The sequence below is a fragment of the Megascapheus bottae genome, chromosome 10 (assembly GCF_031878675.1).
Source record: "Megascapheus bottae isolate mThoBot1 chromosome 10, mThoBot2.hap1, whole genome shotgun sequence".
NCBI lineage: Eukaryota > Metazoa > Chordata > Mammalia > Rodentia > Geomyidae > Megascapheus > Megascapheus bottae.
The window spans coordinates 65,353,006-65,378,579 of record NC_143518.1 but is presented as its reverse complement, the minus strand read 5'-3'; the positions used below and the strand labels follow the sequence as shown (position 1 = coordinate 65,378,579).

Here is a 25,574-nt window from a genome sequence, read left to right as displayed (position 1 = left end):
ATAACCCTCCACCCCAGATCACTTTGCTCAGTCCCAGCTTGGGGCCTTGGCCTGGCTTTCTCTATACCTGGAATAGTCTACCTATACAAAGGTACACAACCCCACCTACTCTCTCACTCCCCCCACAGAATGACACTTTGCCCTGTTACTATTTCTTTACCTGCTTCCTTTCCCTCTTGTTTCTTATCAATACTTAACAAACTATGCATTCTATTTATGTACTATATGTATCATGGATTGGGGTATTGCCTCATTTGTTCACACCTAGTACATAAGAACCAATAGGAGCTCAGTAAATATTTGCTGAATCAATGTCCGATTCATTATCTACAAAAGTGTACATGCATGGAAAATCATAAAGGACCAATATTTTCAGCTCCCACTATACTACCATACTGATTCTGAAACTCTTAAAACAAGAAACTGAGACAAAGGAGATGCGATTGTGTCCTTGGCTGATGAAGAGTGTATATTCCAGTTCTCGCCACTCTCACTATGGAGTGTTCATTGTTTTATGTCTTAATCTCCTCTGCACCTTTCCTGTATAATCTACTAGCTTCATTTTTATTAAAATGATACTAAAATAACAAAAAACAAACTAACTCCAGAAAGCTTACTCTGGCTATATGACACCTGGTGAGCCATGCACATTTTTATGCCATCTCGTATAGAACTTCACACAATACAGGCAACTTGTACACCCTGCCTTGGGCACGTCATAGCTAAGGTCTGCAGACTTGAAGTTATTCAGGCATGACTGGTGTGCTACTCCAGTACTGCCCAGATCCTCAAAGTTTTCCCATTCCTCATGCCTGCAGGTGACGGATACTGGCGTGCTCGTGAGCATCATAGCACTGGGGAAATCGGTACTTTGTTTTCTCTCGTTTGAATTTTAAAATTGCTCTGACCATGCTTGTTGGCACACCAGGCCTGTTATCCAAGTATACAGGAGACTGAGTGACGAGGAACTCCACAGTCAGACCCTGTTTGGTTGTATGTATGTATGTGTGTACATGTGCACTCGCACCCAAGTCCTGGGGCCTAGGCACTGACCCAGAGTTTTTAGTGCTCAAGGCCAATGCTCTACCACTTGAGCTACAACGTCTCTTCCAGCTTTCTGGAGATAGAGAGTCTCGGGTACTCTGCTGCCCAGGCTGGCTTCAAATCACAATTCTCAGATCTCACGCTCTTGAATAGCTAGGATTGCAGGCATGAGCTACTGGTACCTAGTATGAGACTCTTTTTCATTTTTGTTTTGAATTCCTGCTTTACAAATGATTAATTTATGTTTAAAATATTTACTATTGGTGAAGTGGATGTCTAACAAGCAAACTAAAATTACTACTTAAAGAGTTTACAAAACCACCAGAGACATTCTTTAAAGACACACAAATTATATTATATAGCAGCAATAGTCAAAACATTTAAAATTTCTATAATCTGGGCACCAACCAACTAGAACAGACACTGACTATAAAACAAATGTACCCACACACCTTTGTGCCCTATGGTAAAGACCAGCACCATCCAAGGTGAATCATGAACTCTAATTCAAATTTCTTTTCTTTCCCATAAATCCCAAGAAAGCCAAAGTACAAGAGATTTTAAAGAAGAATGGATGTCTACAGGTAATTTTTCTTTCAGGCCCAAGCACTAGGTTATACAGATACTTTGGGCCTAACTATCATAATCAGAGGAAGCAAGCTAATTAAAAGCTTTTGACACCTGAGGCAGGGGTAGCAGGCCAAAGCAGCAAGCTTTCACAACAAGCTCTGAAGCTCAGAAGCTGCCGAAGCTGCCGAAGCAAGGCTGGTGAAGGCAGAAGCGGTGAGCCACCAGGAAGCTGTGGACAGGCAACACCCAGGGCGTAAGTTAAAGGTTTTCCTGAAAGCAAAAAGGAAAACCCAGCGTTAAGTAAAGTAGTAACTGACAACAAATGAGTTGTAGAGAGAAGGTTCTTACGTCACAGAGCTGATGAATTTCAATTACATCTTGCTCTTTATTATTTCCATGTTTACATGACTTATATGTTTCTGGGAGGAATTAGATCAATTATGCTTCTTTTTTTTTAAGAAAAAGCATAATTGAGAAATGTCCCTGCCAGATATTCACTGGGCCTAATAGACGTATTGTATTTCTAAGCTTACTGGTTGATAAACAGCAGCTAAGCCCAGCAGAGACAGGCTTTCATATGATTTTTAAACTTTCAGCAATAGCTTTAGTGCTTTCACTTTACATGCACACATATAGAGAGAGCAAACACAAACAAAAAAGGAAAATGACAGATACTCTCTCACACTCAATCTCAAATTTGTATACTCTCACACTCTCAATCTCAGTCATGTATTTTCTTCAGAATCTGACTGGAGTCTGAAGGCCTAAATGGTACTGGCTTGTAACAAGTCAGGAATCATCTGAAGAGACGGCTGCTAAAGTCTGTTGCTGCCAGTTCCCAACTGAAATGCACTCTTAAACTTTCCTGAGCAAAACCAGTGGTCCTTAAGTATCACTGTTGTCCCAGTGGGGAACTATACCCACCCAAAGCCTTCTTTCTGTGTTTCAGTCCCTTTTATGAAGAACATTTTGTATGCATATGTGTGTGCGTGTGTGTGTGTGATGTATCTATAATTACTGAAGACTAGTGCCACTAGCTCATGCCTGTAATCCTAGCTACTCAGGAAGCTGACATCTAAGGATCATGATGCTAAGCCAGCCTAGGCAGGAAGTCTGTGATACTAGTACTTCCAATTAACCACCAAAAAGCCAGAAGTGAGCTGTAGCTCAAGTAGTAGAGCACTAATCCTGAACATTAAATTAACCTCAGGGACAGCATCCAGACCCTGAATTCAAACTCAGGTCCAGCACACACATGCACACACAAAGTATAACTTATGATTGCTTCCTTTTCTCTGCAGCTGAGCCCTCAAGTCTACATGTAAATCTACTAGTCCCAGCAATAATTTCTCACTGTTCTGAACTGATCTGTACTGATCTGAAATCTACATACTGCCCTATTAGTCTATTGTTCTTCACCCACAGGCAATGACCTAGTTCTACCTCATAGATAATACAGCTAATGGCCTACTTCCTAATGCATCCTTTATATCCCCTCCTGCCATCTTTCTCTTATTCTTCTCTGTTCCTCTGGAATCCAGGAACGTGTGTCTTTACCATTTTCAAGGTTAACGTTGTTTGCAATCTGGATCCCAGACCTGCCCTTTCTTTTTATTTTTGTTTCATCAAATTTTCTTTTTTTTATTGTAATTAGTAAAAGGGTTATATGATATTTGCCAGATAGAAGGTGCTTTCATCAAATTTTCTTTCGTGCCTTCAATGCCTCTTTCCTAAGCTCTCCCCATCCAAAACCAAAATAACAACAACAAAAAAACTACATGATCACTCTACCTTCCCCTCTCCAAAGGCATCGCTTCTTTATAAAGCACAATCCTTCTATATACTATTTAAGGTGATCTGATTAGACACAGAAAACTCCAAGTCCTGTCTATCGTTGTCTCTTCCGAGAATTAACCCTAACTGCTGACAGAGATGTAGGCACTTTGCATCTCCCAATAAGGATTTCCACATACTCTGTATTTTCTAGGCAGTCTATACTTCTCTAACTCCCAGAACCATTCTCCCAACCATCTCCCCACCAATACCACCCCTGAAAAGCTAACAAATCTGTCTTCAGGTTTTCCAAAGCAGAAAAAAATCCTAGCAAGGATTTAAGGTACTGTATATAATCAGTATCTCTTAGCAACTAGCTATTTTCTAGTTTGGAATAAGTTAACAGAGATGATAGGATCCTTTAAATGATGAACAAGTCCCTTCTGAGGTCCCTACATTAGTCAAGCCTTCCAAGGTTGTAGACCCTCTGTTTTATTCTGCATCATGGAAATAAAAACATAAGAAAATGGGAGGAAGGAAAGAAGGGAGGGAGGGAATCTTATTTGCAGTGTGTCTTCATCGATTGTGTGAACAAACAATCCTAACATTGGTTGAATTGCTGTGTATATTGCAGACTATATATTCCAGTATATTAGTTTAAAATAAAGCTGGGTAGTCCTTAATAAACATAAATTTGACTGAATTACTCACTTCTAAACCCATGGTGAAACTATTTTGAGGAAAAGTTTTTTATTTAATTTTTGGCCAGTCCTGAGGCTTGAACTCTGCACCTAGGCACTAAAATTTCTTTCAAATTATTTTTATAATACTTCTAATTGATATAACAAATTGACATAAAAACAGAACATACAGAATTAAGCATAATTTTAAAGTACACAATGCATGTCACCCAACTGAAGAAATACAACTTTCCCCAATAGCTCAGAGAGAGCCACAGGTCCCCACACTCGAGTATGTATTCCTCTCTGTTTTTACTCAGGCTTACACAAGGTATTCTAGCTATGGACTATGAATTGCACTGGATGTCTCCCTTCCTATTATCTAGGGAAGTTTTAGTGTAGACTTACTTCTTGCTTAAATGACACACACAGCTTAGTAAATCCATCTTAACACAGAAGATGTTAATTTTTTTTTTTTTGCCAGTCCTGGGCCTTGAACTCAGGGCCTGAGCACTGTCCCTTGGGCTTTCCTCAAGGCTAGAGCTCTACCACTTAAGCCACAGTAACATTTCTTGCTTTTTTTTTTTTTTTGCAGTCCAGGGCTTGAGCTCAGGGCCTGAGCACTCTCCTTGGACTTTCTCAAAGCTAGAGCTCTACCATTTGAGCCTCAGCACCACTTCCGGCATTTTTCTATGTATGTGGTACTGAGGAATTGAGCCCGGGTCTTCATGCATGCTAGGCAAGCACTCTACCACTAGGCCAAACCCCCGGCCCTTCTTGCTTTTTTTCTATGTATGTGGTACTGAGGAATAGAATCCAGGTCTTCATGCATACTAGGTAAGCACTCTATCACTAGGCCAAACTCACAGCCCTAAATATTTTTTTAATTATTTTTTATTGTTATTACAAAGGTGATGTACAGGGGATTACTATTTCATAAACCAGGTAATACATACATTTCTCTGTGGACAATGTCTCCCTTCCCTAACTCTCTCCCAGTCTTTCCCCCCTGTCCCCACCCACAAATTGTATATTTCATTTAAATAATTTCTAAATACGTAAGATGTTTACATGTCCTAAAAAAAAACAAAAACAAGGACCAGGAGTTTGGCCTAGTGGTAGAGTGCTTGCCTAGCATGCACAAAGACCGGAAGACACCAAGAGGGTTCGATTCCTTGGTACCACACACATAGAAAAAAAGCCAGAAATGGTGCTGTGGCTTCAAGTAATAGTGCTCTATACTTAAGAAAGCTCAAAGACAGCACTCAGGCCCTGAGTTCAAGCCCCAGGACTGGCAGAAAAAATAAATAAATAAAAATAAAATAAAAACAAAAACAAAAAGGTTCTTCTTTGGAAATGCCCACTCTTGCTCACTGGTGCCCATTCCCTTTCAAGGTATCCCAGTGGGAACAGAAACAAGTGTTAATGCTCCTACACCTAATTCTGTAGTACTAAGAACACACAACCTGAAGATCTTGTAGGATACAGTCAGTTTTCTTTCATTATATTGACAGACCATACAATACTCAATCAGGTACCTACCACTAGACACTAGTATTATTGTCTTACTCTTATACTTGTACCTTTTATCTATTTAAGTCTATCCTAGTACATGGCATGAGCGAAATGTGATCCACATACAGACTTTCCCAAAATGTTTTTATTAAAGAATTTATTAACATTGATTTTTACAGCATATTTCAAATGCCATGTTTAACAAACAAGTATTCAACGAGGGAATTCTACATACAATCACTGGCACATAAATTTTAGAACATAATTAAAATTAAGCTGAGGGTTTATATGTCATAGATACATATTAATATATGTAATAAAACATTATGTCTATAGAGTAACCCATCATAGATTTTTTTTTTTTGCCAGTCCTGGGCTTGAGCACTGTCCTTGGACTTTCTCAAGGCTAGAGCTCTACCACTTGAGCCTCAGCACCACTTCTGGCTTTTTTCTATGTATGTGGTACCAAGGAATCGAAACGGGGTCTTCATGCATGCTAGGCAAGCACTCTACCACTAGGCCAAACTCCGGGCCCCTAGATTTTTATGTCTATGTAGTTATATCTCCAAGACCATGTCCATAACCTTGGGTACCCAAGTATTGAGTCATCACTGTTGTACTGTTTGGATCTAATATTCACATATGAAAGATACCATGCGCCTTTTGCTCCTTTGGTCTTGACTCATCTCACTCAATATGATTCACTCTAATTTCATCCACTTCCCAGTGAATGCCATTATTTATCTTGTCTGTTGGCTATGTAGAATTCCATTTTGTGTGTGTGTGTGTGTGTGTGTGTGTGTGTGTGTGTGTGTGTATCACATCACGTTTTTTTTATCCATTCATCTGCAGTGGGGCATCTGGGTTGTTTCCATCACTTGGCTATTGTGAATAGTGCAGAGATGAATATGGCTGAGTTGGTGTCCTTATCATATCCTGGGATTACTCAGGATAGATGCCCAGGAGTGGTATGGAGGCAGGATCATGGGAAAGGTCTATTTTCAGGTCTTTAAGAAACCTCCAAACTGCCTTCCAGAGTGGCTGAACTAGTTTATATTCCCACCAGTAGTGCAGTAGGGTTCCTTTTTCTCCACAACCCTACCAGCATTTGTCGTTGTCTGAGTTCAAAATCTTGGCCATTCTTGTTGGGGTAAGGTGGTATCTTAGGGTTGTTTTTATTTGCACTTCCTTTATGACCATGAGTGATGAACATTTTCTCATATGCTTTTCTGCCATTTTAACCTCTTCTTTTGATAAGTCTCTCTTTAGTTCCCTTGCCCATTTAGGGAATGGTTTGCTGGGTTAGGGGGGATTAGTTTCTTGAGTTCCCTGTAGATACTGGGTATTAAGCATTTGATGTATTATTGGTAAATATCTTTCCCCAGTTGGTTGGCTGTCTTTCTACTTTAATAGCTATGCTTTTATCTGTGCAGAAACTTTGTTTTTAGGTAGTCCCATTTGTCGAGTTTGTCTCCAATCTGTTGTGACCCTGGGACTTTGTTAAGTTTTTTTTTTCTGTGCCTATCTATGAGTTCCAGTGTCTCTCCCACTCTATCATGTAAGAGTTTCAAGGTTTCAGATCTGATATTGAGGTCTCTGATCCATTTTGAGTTAATGCTTATGCATAGCAAAAGGCTAGGATCATTTTTTAGTTTTCTGCATGTAGCTGCCCAGTTTTGCCAGCACCAATAATTGAATAGGCTGTGTTTGTTCCACTGTATATCTCCCAAATGTTTTGAACCTTGCCTGTGTTTTAGATTTGTGCTATTTTAACCAATATGTAGAAATACCTTGTGTTTTAATTTAAATGCTAATATACTGTATAAAGCTCCTTTTAGATTTTTTTCTCCATTTTTAAAATCAAGTTGTTGTCTTATTGTTGTATTTTAGGAATGTCTTTCACAGAAGTTTTAAACCCTTTTGAAATGCTTCTATTTCGATGAAGTCCAATTTACTAATTACTTTCAGATTATGCTGCTAGTGGTGGGGTAGGATTGATTTTCACAATATTAGACTCATACCTAGGCAATGAAGATTCACTTAAAATGCAAATATAGGAAGAAAAAGTTTTAAATCAAAAAAAAGCTGACTACTAAAGGTAAGAAAAACAAGACCTGAGGCATTACCATGTATGAAGGAAAGCAGTCCCCTGTGATAAAAGAAGGAAGTTCAAGGGTAAGGTGGTAGCCTTGAGCTGCAGAGCTCAGGGACAGCACCCAGGCCAAGTTCAAACCCCATAACCCACAAAAAAAAATAGTAATAATAATCCATCATACTAAGTGAATAAAAGAGAAAAATCCACTGCTGTTTCAGTAGCTATAGGAAATCTTACAACAAAATTCACTGACTACTGATTAAATTTAAAAATTGTCAGCAAAATTATTAGAACAGTATTTCTTCAATACAGTATTTCTTCAATCAGAAGGTATCTACCAAAAGTCTATCATCAGACTTAGCAATGAAGTATAGAACCCTTTCTCCCTCTGCATGTTTGCCTGGGACACATAACAGAGACTATAACATGTAAAGTCAAGAAAGTAAAGAGGAAACTACTCTCTTCTAGGAACTCAGAAATCAATAGTCAACAGTTAAAAATAACAAACGGGCCCCGAACTAGTGGCTCACTCCTGTAATCCTAACTACTCAGAAGACAGACTGGAGAATCTCAGTTCAAAGCCAACCCAGGCAGGAAACTGTGAAATGATTAATCAACAAAGCACTGTGCTGGCGTCATGAGTCAAGTGGAAGAGCACAACAGCTGTGAGCAAAAGCAAGCAAGGAGCAAGCCAGCTAAGCAAGCATTAAACTAGGTAAGCCCAGCACTGGCAGATGGGAGGAGAGAGTGTTAGAACATGCATTCTATTCCATTCATTACATACCCTCAACTTTATATTATAAAGCCACAAGAATCAAGACTGTGGGATTTGCACAGGATAAACAAAACAGAATTGGCAGCACACCAGCGTATCTACACAGTACTAAAGTAATTTAAAAAGAAGGGAAGACATGTATTTCAACATATGCTCAAAGTAGATTTCCTTATGGAAAAAACACAGCCTCCACTGTCTATCCCACCATGCAGAATTTTTTGGTTTTTGCCGGGACCAGGGCTTAAACTCAGGATCTTATATTTACTTAGCTTTCTTGCTCTACCACTGAGCTTCACTTTCAGCACAGTTTCGTTGGTTGACTGGAGATGCAATCTCAAAGCCTTTTCTGCTCAGGCTGGCCCCGACCAGCAATCCTCTAGGTGACCATCCTGAGTACCTAGGGTTACACATGTGCGCCATAGTGACTTGAGATAACTTGCCAATCTAACCAGGAGGTGCAGGGTGAGGGGAGGAAAAGGGGCTAAAGCCATAAAGCTTTGAGGAAACAAAATAACTTCAGTGGCCAGGAGTTTGGCTTAGTGGTAAGAGTGCATGCCTAGCATGCACAAAGACCCTGGTTCAATTCCTTGGTACCATATATTTAGAAAGAGCTGGAAGTTGCACTGTGGCACAAGTGGTAGAACACCAGCCTTGAGAAAGCCCAAGGGCAGTGCTCAGGCCTTGAGTTCAAGCCCCAGGACTGGGGGGAAAAAAGAACTTCAATGAATTGCTTTGTGACATGGGTATAAGATAAGCAAGGATTTCTTATGGGGAAAAACCACAGAAAATACCAATTCTATTGAGAAAGGGTATCAATGTATGTGAAGTAATGCACCTTCTATCTGGCGAATATAATGTAACCCTTCTATTAATTACAATAAAAATATATGAAAAAATATATTAGAAAATTTTGATAAAATTATACCATCAAAACTTAACATTCAAGTGCCAGTGTCTCATGCTTATAATCCTCGCTACTCAGGAGGCTGAGAGCTACGAACTATGATTCTGAGCCAAATAGGGCAGACAGATCAGTAGTAAAAACACAAGCATATCTCAATTTATTTTTTTAAATGAGTAAAAATTTGTATATTTCCTTTCAAAAATGAGACTCATAAATAAGCACATGAAAACGCACTATATTGATGTGGAACACAAATTCAAATAACAGTACAAGATACTTTTACACACCTGCTAGAATGGCTAAAGTTTTTAAAACCTAGTAAACAGACTGGTGAGAGCATAGAACTAATAGAAATATACTACATGCAGTGACACTAGAAGAAGTGTACCAATTTCTTTTAAGTCTGTACCTACCATTAGCATAGCAGTTCTCACACCTAGGTGTTTGTCCAAGGAGAAGGATAATGTATTTCCGCAAAAGCTTAAACATTCCTATCATCCTTTTGGCTGGGCACAACCACCAAGAGAACACACTATGACACACTGGTCTACCATTCCGCAGTCAAGAGGAAGGCTACAGAGGGAGATCACCCTGTCAGAAAATGGTGCACACAAACAACAGCTGTTCCATAATTCCACTTGTGCAAGATTTTCCCACATCAAAATTAACCTAAAGTTAGAATTCAGTACCATGGCTGGCACTTCACAGGAGTTACAGGAAACTGAAGGAAAAGAAGCTTTCCCAGGCTGACAGAAACATTGTCTAAATTGACAGTTCGTGAACTCTTTCACCAAAACTCATGGAATTGTACATATGCCATTAGTACATCAATATACATAAAAACTGCCACCAATGATAGAAAACAAGTAAATTTTCACTCCAATTCAGACAACAAAAATATATCAAAAATCTAAGCTTTTTGCTGTTGTCGTTTGGTTTTTTGTCTGTTGTGGGGCTTGGACTCTGGGCCTGGGCGCTGTCCCCGAGCTCTTCAGCTTAAGGCTAGCATTCTACCACTTAAGTCACAGGGCTACTTCCAGTTTTCCAGTGATTAATTGGAGTAAGAGTCTCACACATGGATTTTTCTGCCTGGGCTAGCTTCAAACCATGCTCCTCAGATCTCAGCCTCCTGATTAGCTAGGATTTCAGGCATGAGCCACTAGTGCCCAACCTAAGTTGTTTGTTTGTTTTTCTTCTTTTTTTTTTTTTGCCAGTCCTGGGCTTGAGCTCAGGGCCTAAGCACTGTCCTTGGACTTTCTCAAGGCTAGAGCTCTACCACTTGAGCCTCAGCACCACTTCCGGCTTTTTTTTTTTGGTATGTATGTGGTACCATGGAATCGAACCCGGGTCTTCGTGCATGCTAGGCAAGCACTTTAGCCACTAGGCCAAACTCCCGGCCCCTAAGTTGTTTTTTTTTAAGTAACATCAACCTTAGACAAGTGATTTCAGAAAATTGAGGAAGAATACTTCCCAAGTCATCATACGAGCTAAATATAGCAATCAAAATGTAGGAAAATATGTCAGGTTTTCAGATTCAACCTTCTTGTGTACATGAAAACATTCTAAACCAAGTATCAGCAAATCAAGTATACCTATACAGAACAACAAAAAGTTAGGTTTATAAACTAGGAGTATTAATGTTTCAAAATTAATAACTGTCATTTTTTTCTGCCAGTCCTAGAACTTGAACTCTTGGACTGGGCGCTGTCCTTGGGTTTTTCTTAAGCCTAGAGCTCTACCACTTGAGCCACAGCACCACTTCTGGCTACCACCAGGCCAGGCTCCCAGCCCAATGACTGTAATTCCATATTACCTAAATACAGGAGTTAAGGGCCCAGGCGTTTGGCCTAGTGGTAGAGTGCTTGCCTAGCATGCACGAAGACACGGGTTCAATTCCTCGGTACCACATACATAGAAAAAAGCCAGAAGTGGTGCTAAGGCTCAAGAGGTAGAGTTCTAGCCTTGAGAAAGTTCAAGGACAGGGCTCATTACCCTGAGCTCAAGCCCAGGACCGGCAAAAAAAAAAAAAAAAAAAAAAAAAAATACAGGAGTTAAATCTGATCATAGTGTAAAGGAAAGGGGGAAGGAGCAATGTATGGTGGTATTGTCTTGTAGGATGCTAGAAGCCCTCGGATCAATTCCCAGCACTACCAACAAACAAATAAAAAGTCATGATAAATGTTCATTCCTGGCTGGATATCTTGGCCAGACTTATATTTGTAATCCCAGCTACTCAGGAACAAGAGATTGAGAAATTTTTGGTTTAAGGCAAAAAAAAAAAAAAAGAAGCCCCTAATCGGAAGCTGGCAGTGGCTCACGCTTGTAGTCTTTGCTACTAAGAAGGCCAACATCTAAGGATCATGGCTCAAATCCAGCCCAGGCAGGAATGTCTGTGAGACTCTCCTTTCAGTGTCTCCAACCGAACAGCACAAAGCTGTAAATGGAGCTGGGGCTCAAATGATAGAGGACTAGCCTTGAGCAAAAAAGCCCTAGGAGCAGCATACAAGAAAAGGGGTAGGTGTTTGGCCTAGTGGTAGAGTGCTTGCCTAGCATACATGAAGATCCAGATTTGATTCCTCAGTACCACATACATGGGGGGAGGGGGAGGAGCCAGAAGTGGTGTTGTGGCTCAAGTGGTAGAGCTCTAGCCTTGAGAAAGACCAAGGACAGTGGGCTAAGCTCAGGCTCAAGCAAAAGAAAAAGAAAAAGAAAAAAATATGGGAGGGGGAAGGAGAAGGGTAATGGGGACAAAAACATGAGAAGAGGGTATCAATGTGTGAGAAGTAATGCACCTAATACCTGGTGAGTGTAACTGTAACCCCTCTATACATTACCCTGATAATTAGAAATTTAAAAAAAGGAAGCGTTTACACACAAGAGTAAAACTTCAATTCAACACTTCACTTCTGTGAACATTTGAATATTTCCCTGTTTCAGAGCCTACAATTGCTAAAGTCCTTAGAACCGGCACAGGGCTATCATTCCACATGTAAAACTGGTGACTCCCATCTTCTAAAGGCATTTCCAGGAACTGGTGATCAGAAAGCCCACAGCCACATTAGAGAACTGGAGTTGCTTGCCTTACCTCCCAACCTTCAAGGAGGGAGAAGGATGAACTCATCACCAGCAGCCAATGATTTAATCAACCACACCTGAATAAAAAATGCCTCCCTAAACTCCCAAAAGTATAGTGTTTGGACAGCTCTCCATAGATGAACACAGAAAAGAGCAGGAAGGGAGGGCATTTCAAGAAGGGTAGTGCTTCTAAAGTGCTATGAGCCACTCCAATGATTTAATCAAATCCCAGGGGAAACATGTCAGTTAGTCACAAGTTTATGAGGTCCAGACATACTGCTACTTACGCTTAGGGCAGTCTTTCATCCTGAGCCCTACACAACCTCCAGGCAGGCAGTGTCACAGTTAATTAAAGGACACTCAACTGGAGTTGCTGCAGAACTCCTTTCTTGGAGACGGAGAGAAATCTCTGAAATGTTTAGGATGACAAGACATTTCTGTGTGGATGAGTATATAGGAAAAACTGCATGTAGGGGCTGGGAGTTTGGCCAAGTGGTAGGGTGCTTGCCTAGCATGCACGAAGACCCGGGTTCAATTCCTCGGCACCACATACATAGAAAAAAAGCCGGAAATGGTGCTGAGGCTCAAGTGGTAGAGCTCTAGCCTTGAGAAAGTCCAAGGACAGTACTCAGGCCCTGTGCTCAAGCCCAGGACTGGCCAAAAAAAAAAAAAAAAAGGAAAAACTGCATGTGTTTACTCCTACATCTTCAGAGCCCTGGACTCACAAACCAGACAAAGACATCCATTTTCACCACCTGAATTCAACATTTTATTAAATATCTTCTCTGTGGCAATATTAAAGAAATATAAAAACTGGAAAGAAAAAATACTGTCATTATTTATAGATGATAGGACTAAGTATATGGAAAAACTAAAAAAAAAGTATACATAAAGTAGAATAACTTAAAATGACAAGATCTTTAAAAGACCCATATATGAAAACATCTATTGCATTTCTCGTGATCCTCCTGCCTCATCCTCCTCGTTGATTACTGTGTGCACCACCATAGCTGGCATCTACTGCACTTCTATCCTAGCAAAAATAAAACTTAGAAGAAAGAATTCTAGAATTAACAAGAAACATCAAACTCATAAATTTAACTAAATATCAACTAGGCTTTTACATCAAAACTACTTTAAAAATTGCTGGACAAAACAGAAGTCCCTTTTGTAATGAAATGTGGAAATGTTTATAATAAATGACACCAAAATACCACCACAAAGAATAACATGAACTTCGACCTGCACTTCAGAAAACACAAAATAATCAATACCGCATGGATCACACACCCAACTTTATAAGAAGAATTTCTAGGACCGGGAGTTTGGCCTGGTGATAAGAGTGCTTGCTTAGCATACACAAAGACCCGGGTTCGATTCCTCGGTACCACATACATAGAAAAAAGCCAGAAGTGGTGCTGTGGCTCAAGTAGTAGAGCTCTAGCCTTCAAAAAGCCTGAGGACAGTGCTCAGGCCCTGAGTTTAAGTCCCAGGACTGGAAAAAAAAAAGAATTTCAAAAAATATTATTTAGGGGCCAGAAGTTTGGCCTAGTGGTAGGGTGCTTGCCTAGCATGCACAAAGACCCGGGTTCAATTCCTCGGCACCACATACATAGAAAAAAGCTGGAAGTAGTACTGTGGCTCAAGGGTAATGCTATAGCCTTGAGAAAACCAAAGGACAGTGCTCAGGCCCTGAGTTCAAGCCCCACAACTGGCAAAAAAAAAATATATATATATATACATATATATTATTTTTTTAACTGTTCATGACTTTCAGGTTAGAAACATTTCTTAAAATTAGGACAAAAAACACTAATCATGCTTGCATGATTACAGGCTCATGCCTGTAATCCTGGCTACTCAGGGGGCTGAGATCTGAGGATCAAGGCTCAAAGCCAGCCCGGGCACAAAAAGGACCTGAGACTTATCTCCAATTAACCTCTAGGAAACTGCTTGGCTCAAGGGTAGGGTGGTAGCCTTGAGCTAAAGACCTCAAGGACAGCACCCAGGCGGAGTACAAGCTCATGACCCAAAAAGAAAAAACAACACTGATCATAAAGAACAGTTCAATTAACTGAACCAGAACTACTTTTAATACAAGATCTATAAAGAGAAGGAAAAGCCAAACCACATACACACAATACCTCCAAGACATTGACTGCCTATACAGTAAGCCAGACAAGTCTACCCATCCAGCTCTACCTCCCCAACCCAACACCAAAATGTGCTCATTATGTGAAGTAACACGAAAAGGTTTTGAACTAGGTAGTAGTGATAAGGAAATGCAAAAGGATATACCACATTATCATTATTCATCCACCAAAAATGCAGAAAGTTAAAACAAATGATCCAAGTGTTAATGAGGCTGTCAGAGAACTGAGAGCATGAGACACTGCTGGTGGGCGCATAAATCAGTATGCACCTGGAAAATTATTAGACATTATGTATAAAAAGGCTAAATATGCCTACTTTGTGACATTTAGAATATAAATGAGTGCTTGTAGCTCACAAAATACATGTACATGTGATTGCTTTATTCTTTAGAGGTTTTGGTGGTAACTGCGATTTGAACACAGGGTCTCGTGACTGGCAAACAAATATTCTACCACTGAGCCACGCCTCCAGCACTTTCCTTTTTTTTTTTCTTTTGGTGGCACCAGAGTTTGAACTCAGGGCCCTCTGCTTGCTCAGCTGGCACTTCACCACTTGAACTATGCTTCCACTCCAACATTTGGATGGTTAACTAGAAATGAGGGCCTAGAGGATCTATCTGCCTGAGAAGGCTCTGAAACCATACCCTCCAGATCTCAGCCTCCTGAGGAGCTAAGATTACAGGTGAGAGCCACTGGTTCCCAGCAACCTCATTATTCTAAGTGGCCAAAAGAAAGAAAAAAAAAAAAGCAGTTAACTTGGGCAGGCAATACTACTATGAATAAAGAACATACAGTATTAGTCATATAAATGATTTTTTTTTTTGTCTGTCGTGGGGCTTGAACTCTGGGCCTGGGCACTGTTCCTGAGCTCTTCAGCTCAGAGCTACTGCCCTGCCCTATCCCTTGAGCCACAGTGCCACTTCCCATTTTCTGGTGGTTGAAAGAGTCTCATAGACTTCCGTGCCCAGGTTGGCTTTGAACCTCAATCCTCAGATCTCAGCCTCCTGAGTAGGTAGGATTACAGACGTGAGCCACTGCGCCTGGCACAAATGAATTTTTCATTCATTTATCTTTCACTAATGATTACTAGATACAGGCTGGGAAACAAGAGACAGGATTATTGAGGTTAAGGCTAGCTCAGGAAAAATTAGACTCTATCTGAAAAACAAATGAAAACAGATAGTAACATGGTTCAAGTGGTACAGCACTTGAAGCTCTACCATGTACAACAAGGCCATCAGTTCAAGCCCCAGCAGAAAAGAAGGATGGGAAAGGAAGAAGAGATACAATAGAGAACACTCCAAAACAACTGGAGGGAAAAGGTCAATGCTAGGCAGATGATAAGACTGTTATAAGCAAAAACTGAAATAAATAAGAAAGAAACCAATTTTCTCAGACAATAATAGATCAAAAGGATATAAAAGTGGACTTGAATACACATTTTAAAGTGCTAGCAGGCCAGTGGCTCACGCCTGTAAATCCTGGCTACCCAGGAGGCTGAGATCTGAGGATCACAGTTCAAAGCCAGCCCAGGCACTAATGGGCACTAAAGAAAGTGAAACTCACCTCCAATTAACCACTAGAAAATCAGAAATGGTGCTGTGGCTCGAGGGGTCCAGGCCCAGAGTCCAAGTCCCACGACTGACAAAATTAAATTAAATTAAATTAAATGGGCTAGATATCTACATTCTAAGAACCTATCTCAATAAATCAGAAAAGAGATCGCAAATTCAAACTAAAGAGCAGAAATAAAAATCAAATCTGTAGTAGCAAAAACTCAAAATATCAATGCATTCATTGAAAACAATATAAAATTGACAATGACCTAGCAAGACAAATCAAAAAGTGAGAGATTACTGAGTGGCCATTTGAATCAACAAATGGCCAATGCGGTATTAAGGTTTAAAAAGTCAGATGATATGACTAAACCTCCAACACACCTGATGCGGGCACTGAACATCCACGGACTCGGACTTCCACTCACAGAATACATTATTTTACTTTTTTAAATATACTATTTTAAATATTCATGAAAATCTCCTGTCCCAGCCAGACTTATCTGTGAAATCTTAGACGCATGTAAGAAAGGAGTAGTAACAATCTTCAAAAATTCTTGAAACTACAGAGTGCTAGCCTTGAGCAAAAACTGTCCAAGGACAGTGCCCAGACCCTGAATTCAAGCCCCAGGACCGGCAAAAAAAAAAAAAAAATCTAGAAAAGAGTAAAAGATAACACTCTGCTATTTAATGAGACCATTGATCATTAGAAACAAGAAAATTTTAGGTCTATTTCTCCAAATCCACTCACAGATGAAAATAATAATGGATTGTCAATCAAGGTGGGGAGTATTTTAGGAACTCAATGTAAGTTAAACATTTGAAAAAAATCAATGTCATTAACTAAGTAAAAGAGACAAAAGATGTAGATAAAGTATTTTATTAAAGCTCAATACAATTGATGCACAATTAACACAGCTCACTTTGTAAGAGAATAAACTGGAAATTGCTTCTAAAACAGGAGTAAGTCAGCGCTTGACTTCTGACAAAATAGACCAATTTAAGACAATGTGGCATGGCATGAAGACAGACAAACCAAAGGATTCCAGAAAATTGCTCATGGGAAGTACACTTAACATGAATTGCCAAACAGAAGTAACTCATTTCAAAACTTTAGTATATTTTCTGATAAGCCATATAAGTTACAACAGCAAGTAATTCTTTTTATAATTTTTCTGAAAATGGCATAAAATACTTTCCAGAACAATGATCAGACATTCTATAAAATCTTAAGTTTCTTATTTCTTACCTCACCAAAAGCTCCTCGACCAATAACCTTTAATATTTCAAAGTCTTCTCTATGTAATCGCATTTGTTTCACCTTAGAAGTAAATGGTTTTGCTGGAAAAAAAAAAAAGAGCAACATGAATTACTTTCTTACTGCAATTGATACAATTAGACATGTAATTGAACAGAATATTATTCATACAACAAATTTTCCAACAAATTTTCCAATTTAATTAAGAATTATGCCATAGCCGGGCCAGGAGTTTGGCCTAGTGGTAGAGTGCTTGCCTAGCATGCACGAAGACCCGGGTTCGATTCCTTGATACCACATACTTAGAAAAAGCCAGAAATAGTGCTGAGGCTCAAGTGGTAGAGCTCTAGCCTTGAGAAAAATCCAAGGACAGTAGTCAGTCCCTGAGCTCAAGCCCAGGACTGGCAAAAAAAAAAAAAAAAAAAAAAAAAGAATTATGCCGTAGTACCTTAAACGCTCATCAAACTACATGAGAATGAATTGATGTAATTTCCTTAAGAAAGCAATACATTTCCTTTATTATTTATACATAATACATCTTTGGTAAGAAATGTCCTTTTTAACACCAAAAAGTAGCAGCAAAGAAGTAAAAATGAGGCCCACCTCTATTCTAACCTTCAATATTCCGTACTATCAATAATACATTACATATTTTAACTTCAATATTCCGTACTATCAATAATACATTACATATTTTAACTTCAATATTCCATACTATCAATAATACATTACATATTTTAACAAAAGGTCCAAAGAGATTTTTTTTTAAATGTAGATTTCAGGGCTGGGAGTTTGGCCTAGTGGTAAAGTGCTTGCCTAGGATGCATGAAGATCAGGGTTCGATTCCTCGGTACAACATACATAGAAAAGTCGGAAATGGTGCTGTGGCTCAAGTGATAGAGCAATAGCCTTGAGGAAAAAGCCCAAGGACACTGCCCAGGTCCTGAGCTCAAGTGCCAGGACTGACAAAAAAAAAAATTGCAGATTTCATGACACCAGATAGATGTATGCAGTCTCCATCAGGTAAATTAATAATTCTTCATTCTCACTCATCTATGCCTTAAGGAAAGGGCAAACGATAGTAACAATGAGTGGAATATTTTTAAAAGATATGCCAGTCCCATGTGTGAATGTGTACACAGACAGGACCAGGAGTTTGGCCTAGTGGTAGATTGCTTGCCTAGCATGCATGAAGACCTGGGTTCGATTCCTCAGTACCACATACATTAAAAAAAAGACAGAGTGGTACTGTGGCTCAAGTGGTAGAACTCTGGCCTTGAGAAAGCCCAAGGACAGTGCTCAGGCCCTGAGCTCAAGCCCAGGACTGACCAAAAAAAAAAAAATAGGTTTTCATCATGTTAGGATATTGAACCCTCTCTAGCTTAGACTAGAGGGTTCCTCCACATTGATTAGTCAAGCTGTAAGGTTTCTGTATTTATGCTGTAGACTCTAAGAGAAGGAAATAGGGGTGGTATTTCCATTTGGAATTCACACTCAAGAGAACAGAGCAATCAAAGAAAAAGACCAAGTTTGAGTGGGTTGGGACTGAACCTGCATTGTGAAAAATACACACGGCAGCCAGGAAGTGGAACGCTTTGATTACAATGACTACAGCATCCTACCTCTCTTTGTAGTAGTATATCATTCCAAATCTTCTAGCTGTCCTCAAGTATGCAACACATTATTACTGACTGCAGTCACCTTGCTGTGCACTTAAACTCCACTTATTTCTTCTAATTTAGGTATCTCTGTGCTTGCAAAACTGACCTCAGCCCATCCTTCAGCTCCCAACCCTCTCAGGCCTCTTAATGAGTCACCCTACTGTGCTATAGAACAATACAAACAATTTCTCAAAGGTATTTGTATATTGACAGCTTTATCTAATCTATCTATTCTTCTTTCCCCTGCTCAGAAGCTGGCAGTGGCCACCCTCCCCAGGGAGCCTGCAGGGATCACTCTGCTATCCACCCTATAAGATCAACTTTTTCAGGTTCCCAAAAGAACATGATGTTCTCAGGTTCCATCCACGATGCCACAACACTAGGACTTCATTCTTTATGACTGAATGCTGTTTCATTGTGTCACATTTTCTTTATCTATTCATCTGTCGTTAAGACATCGCTGCTGATTCCCTATCTTGAGTACTGTGAATAGTGCAGTGGTGTACACTGGAATGCAGATGTCTCCTCAATACACTGATTTCATTTCATTTTGATACACACCCAAAAGAAGAACATAGGCTATATCATATAATAGTCCCATTTATAGTTTCTTGGGCAACTTTCACAGTTATTCTACTACAGCTGTCCTAATTTACATTCCCACAAATAGTAACTAAGAGTTCTCTTTAATCTGCAACATCGCCAATATTTATATTGTTTGTTGTTTTTCTGTCTTTGGGATAACAGCCATTTTGAGAAAAGATAATGTCTCATTGTAATTTTTATTTCATGTCTCTTATTACTAGGGAAAGGGAAAAGGAAAGGAGAAGGGAGGATGATAAAGGAGAAATGGGAAACAGAAAAACAGAAAGGGAAGAAGGTAGACATGGTAGAATGGACATGGCAGATCTGTAATTCTAGAAGGCACAGTTAAGGTACAGACTGAGAACAGCCCCTGCAAAGTTAACATGAGAACCTGAAAAACTAAAAGCAAAGGGACTGTTGTCACTAGTAGACTGCTTGTCTAGCAAATGCAAGATCTAGGGTTTAATACTCAGTCAGAGGGGGAAAGAGGGAGGGAGAGAGGGAGGGAGGGAGAGGGAGAGGGGGAGGAGGAGGGAGAGGGAAAGGGGGAGGGGGAGGGAGAGGGGGAGGAAGAGAGAGGGGGAGGGGGAGGGAGAGAGAGAGAGAGAGAGAGAATATAGTATTTAAGATTTTATGAGCCATAGTGTCTCTGTTTCAACTATTCTACCCTACTACTGCATCATGAAAGCAAATAAAAACAATATAAACAAAAGAGTGGGGCTATAGTTCAATAAATCTTTATTTTAAAAAGCATGAAGGAGACCGGGAGCATGCCTTAGTGGTAGAGTGCTTGCCTAACATGCATGAAGACCCAGGTTCGATTCCTTGGTGCCACATACACAGAAAAAGCTGCAAGTGGTGCTATGGCTCAAGTAGTAGAGCACTAGCACTGGGCAAAATGTGTCCAAGGGCAGTGCTCAGGCCCTGTGTCCAAGACCCAGGATTGGCAAAAAAAAAAAAAAAAGCATGAAGGAAGCTAGTTTATTCCATGTGTTTCCTAATCCCAGAAACAACAGAAAAATAAATCAAATTAACTCACAAACAGGTCCTCCAAAATGACTTTTAAAAAACGATGCTGTAATTAAAGAAAGATCCGTATTTAAAAATCTGTAGTATAAATAGAAGAAAAAATAGAGAGTACACTACTTTCTTAGCAGCTATGTGGCTAGAAGCTAAAAAGAAAAAGCATTGAAGGGCCAGGAGTGTGGCCTGGTGGTAGAGTGCTTGCCTAGCATACATGAAGCCCTGGGTTCAATTCTTCAGTACCACAAACACAGAAAAGGCCAGAAGTGGCATTGTGGCTCAAGTGCCAGAGTGCTAGCCTTGAGCAAAAAATGACTCAAGGAAAGTGCCCGGGTCCTGAGTTCAAGCTCCAGGACTGGCAAAAATTTAAGTCTTTCCCATAAGGTAAAAGCAAAGGTGAATAAAGTTTTCAGAGAAAAATATATTTAAACCAATTTTTTTTTGGTCAGTCATGGGGCTCTGGCCCTGGGCACAGTCCCTGAGATCTTCAGCTCAAGGCTACTGCCCTAACCCTCGAGCCACAGCTCTACTTCCCATTTTCTGGTGATTAATTAGGGATAAGAGTCTCCTAATCTTTAGTGCCTGGGCTGGCTTTGAACTGTGATCTTCAGATCTCAGCCTCCTGAGTAGCTAGGGTTACAGGCATGAGCCACTGCCTCTGGCTTAAACCAAATTTTTTAAAACTAATTGCAACAAAACCAGGACTAGATCTTGGTTCAAGTGGTACAATGCCAGGAGCAAAATAGCTAAGTGCCAAACCCTGAGTTCAAGGCCACCTACTGGCACCAAAACAAAAAATGAAATAAAGAGAAAGTCTGAGGGCCTATCAAATCCCTTTAATGCTGAAATTTAAGTCCAGTCTAATCACAAAAGACTGACATTCCTATAAGGTCTACATGCAAAGTTGGTCCCTTTGCTTGGATTAAGGAAATATTATAACAATCATAATGGTTTGCTACACTTAAACTGCAAGGCAAACAGGGGCCTGGAAATTTCAGTAAGGGTTAGATGTGAGGTAGGTTTTTTTTTCTTTTTTCCAATCCTGGGACTTGAACTCAGGGCCTAAGTCCTGTTCCTAAGCTCTTTGCTCAAGGCTAGCACTCTACCACTTGAGCCACAGCACCACTTTCTGACTAGTTTATTAGAGGTAAGTCTCAGACTTTTCTGTGGGGGCTGACTTCAAATCACAATCCTCAGATCTCAGCCTCCTGAGTACCTAGGATTATAGGTGTGAACCACCAGCTGTGCCTAGGTTTCTTTCCTTTTCTTTTTGGTGGTGGTGGCGGCAGTGGTACTGGAGTTTGAACTCAGAGCTTCATGCTTGCTAGCAGGCACTCTACCGTTTGAGTCACTCTCCCAGTCTTTTGGGATGACTTGTCTTTTTGCCTGTGCTGACCTCAGACCACAATCCTTCTCCCTGAGATCCAGGTGAGCACCACATCGAGTTTGTTTCATTCATGTTCAGCCTAGACTGACCTTGGACAATGAGCCTCCTAATCTCTGCTGTGCAAACAGACTGTTCAAAAGGTGTGAGGCACTGCTCTGTGAGCACTGAAGTTATAGTGACCTTCCCTGGTAAACAGTACTTCAAGTATGTCACAACAGGCAGAAAAATATGACTATCCTGTGTGACTCCAATGGGATAAGTAAGATTCCTGGAAGTATGTATTTGACTTCCTCTAAAATTCTCTCCAAGAGCCTTTTACTGTTGCTCATTTATCTTGGAGCATAGGACTCCAGGCTGTGTTCTACCAGTCCTAATAAGTCACTCGCTGGGGGATGGCTGAAACTCATACTTTTTAGTTAGCATAGTTTGAAAATGTTCCACATATAGCTTGTATGTTAAAGGAGGTCTCATTAACCTATTGCCTGGGCAAGTCTCAAACCATGATTCCTCCGATTAGCTACAATTACAGGTATGTGCCATCATGTCCAGCAAAATACTGAGTCTAAGCTGATTTTCTCCTAGCCACAAGTTCTTCAGATATCATTAACAATAAACATATATCCAAAGTTATAATGTATTAGAGATGGGAGAGATAATCCTGTAATACATATATAAAAAGATAATAATCTAAAATTCATACCAACTGCCAAGTGAGCTCTATAAACAAGTTTTATAGATGTTGAATATAGGCCAACAAAAGGTGGCAGGGTAAAGAAAGTATTATTTTCATAACCACATGCAATTTTTAAATTACAATTTAATTACAGCTGTCTCTTATGCATGCTTTTCCTCTTCTACACAGTGACACTGGCCCACGATGTATAAATCAAAGCACACTGTTAGGGAAGCCAGCACATAGAGGGGTCAGGGAAAAGGCCAAGCCTAGCACAAACTTTACTGGATCACACACAACCTCCCATGAAAATGCTATGGGTAAACTGCAAACCACAAAGCCAGCGTATTGAAGGCAACTGGAGTCTACGCAGATCCTATCTTCTCTTTCTAATTAAGTTCTAATTTTGTTGAGTCAGCATAGTCCTTGTATCTCATCAATCCCATAAGCATCGAAGCAATGACCAGTTTACAGACAGACATGCACGTCTCATTCTGTCCATCCCAGGAGGGGATATTTTCTGGCTGTTTTTTTTTTTTTTTTTTTTTTTTGCCAGTCCTGGGCACTGTCCTTGGACTTTCTCAAGGCTAGAGCTCTACCACTTGAGCCACAGCACCATTTCCGGCTTTTTCTATGTATATGTGGTACCAAGGAATTGAACCCGGGTCTTCGTGAATGCTAGGCAAGCACTCTACCACTAGGCAAAACTCCCGGCCCCCAATTTCTGGCTGTTTTGGTAAGATGAAAAGTCTTGTTCCTCTAGGAGAGTGCTGGGAGACATGTGCCTTTCTCGTAGGCCCATTCCTCACAGGAGGCTGTAACACTGACACTCACAGAATCTGCATGATCCTCAGCCAGTGGAGTCTGACTCACAAAGTTATTTGCTGTTTGCCCATTTGTTTGTAGCTACACTTTAAACATTAGAGGTTTTCTTTAATATCTGACACTTTGGGGTTTCTATTTAAGTTTAGGGTTTAGTTTTTTGTTAACTTCTGTTGCTTTGGAATTTATCTGGGAGCAGTAGTGAAATTTGAACTCAAGGCCTCACACTTCTAAGGAGGCATTCTACCACTTAGGCCACGTTCCCAGCCCTTGGAGGCCTGCACAGGCCTCCAGCATAGCCTGGAATTTATAGGTGATCCATCACATGTAGCTTGTTTGGTGAGGTGAGGGTCTTGATAGCTTTTTTCCTGGTTTGGCATATAACTGTAAGCCAAGCTCCTTTTCCTGAATAATCTACTTCTTCTAAAACTGCTTTGATCAGTTCTTCATAGCGTAGCCCCATACCTCAATGTCCAGACATTCCTGGACATTTTAGACAGCACCTTTTAAAATTTCAGGGGAATTTGCCAAGTAAACTGGACAGTCTTCAGCTCTCACTACTGACTCAGATTCCACTTTCTCCAACTTCTGGGTCCCAGCTCACAACCACTATATACTCGTATCCTTCTCATCCTTCAACATTACGGCTCTTCAAAAAGGTCTTCACTAGAGTCTGAGTAAGGTTGAAAGAAAGTGAAATCAAATCATAAATGCATGTCCAATTCATCATACCCTAAAATGTTTATTCTGGATAGTAAACAAATAATGTCAAGATTTAAAAGAAAAGCTTAACTTCACAAATTAGAGACTATTTTCATTTTACCTTTATTTCTTACCTCCCTCTAGCAAGTACTTGTTTATAGACTATAGATTATAAATTACCAGTTAAGAAGTCACTTTTGAATTTTTATTTGCCAATTAAAAATATTTTTAAAATTGTTAAAGGAAAGAAAACCCCTTCTAAAATGAAATAGGGTGTATCAAAGTACCTGACATAAAACATGAGGGTTAAGTAGTATTCATGATCCAGATATACCAGAAAACAACTGTAAGAACATTAATTCATTCACTCAGTAATGCTCGCTATCTACTTGTACCTTGTCAGGACAATCCCTGCGTGGGAGAATGAGATGGTTAAACTAGGTAGAAAACTAACCAGGTCTAAGGGCGTAGAGCATGTTCCTGGCATGCACAAGGCCCTGGGTCCCACTCATAGTATCGCCAAAAAAAATTTAAGGATCATGAAATAGCCAAAGATGTGCCTTATCTACTAAGACGCAGGATTTCACGTAACACTGGAATAAATACTGAGTGTAGTACAGACCGTAGAGACGGACTGCTCTGTACCTGACTATCCTCATGATCACTATAGCGATGATCATTTGTTAAAATACACAGGAGCTGCTCCAAAGAGTTCTTTACTATTTGTACATCTTTTAAAGAATTTTAACTTTTTAATAAATTGGGAAAGCAGACATGGTGGCACACAGTTGTAATCTCATCAGGAGAAGGAGAATGTGCGATCTCAATATCAATGCCAGCTTGGGCTACAAAGTAAAACCCTATTTCAAAGTCTGAAAAAAGAAAAAAAAAACCTGAGTGGGGCTGGGAGTTTGGCCTAGTGGTAGAGTGCTTGCCTAGCATGCATGAAGACCCTGTTTCAATTCCTTGGTACCACACACATAGAAAAAAGCCGGAAGTGGTGCTGAGGCTCAAGTGGTAGAGCTCTAGCCTTGAGAAAGTCCAAGGACAGTGTTCAGGCCCTGAGCTCCAGCCCAGGACTGGCAGAAAAAAAAAAAAACTAAGTAGACAAATAGATAAAATCACACATACTCACACACAAGTGTTTCAATGGCAAGTCATCTTGGATGAACATGGGTGACTCTGTGTTATTCACACAATAAAATCACTTAACAACTGATTTCTCAGCCTGTGTCACCAATACTGAGCAAGTTTCGTATGTGTTATGTAAAAAGCCATCCCATCTACGTTCTGAGCAATTTAGCCCTAAAGCCTTTAGACGGG

The 25,574-nt window shown here is 40.1% G+C and overlaps 1 protein-coding gene across 12 annotated transcripts in view; it reads right to left on the bottom strand.

The window, feature by feature from the left end:
- The window catches only part of Cdc42bpa (CDC42 binding protein kinase alpha), a 199,608-nt gene that overhangs the window by 164,069 nt on the left and 9,965 nt on the right, over positions 1-25,574 (bottom strand). For 11 of the 12 annotated variants that reach the window (XM_090341545.1, XM_090341546.1, XM_090341544.1 and 8 more), the window contains exon 2: positions 17,390-17,481. In XM_090341545.1, coding sequence (XP_090197671.1) covers positions 17,390-17,481 — 92 coding nt within the window. Of the gene's footprint in view, positions 1-1,725; positions 1,827-17,389; positions 17,482-25,574 lie in introns of those variants that run through there. The other variant, XM_090341541.1, reaches the window with a different exon arrangement.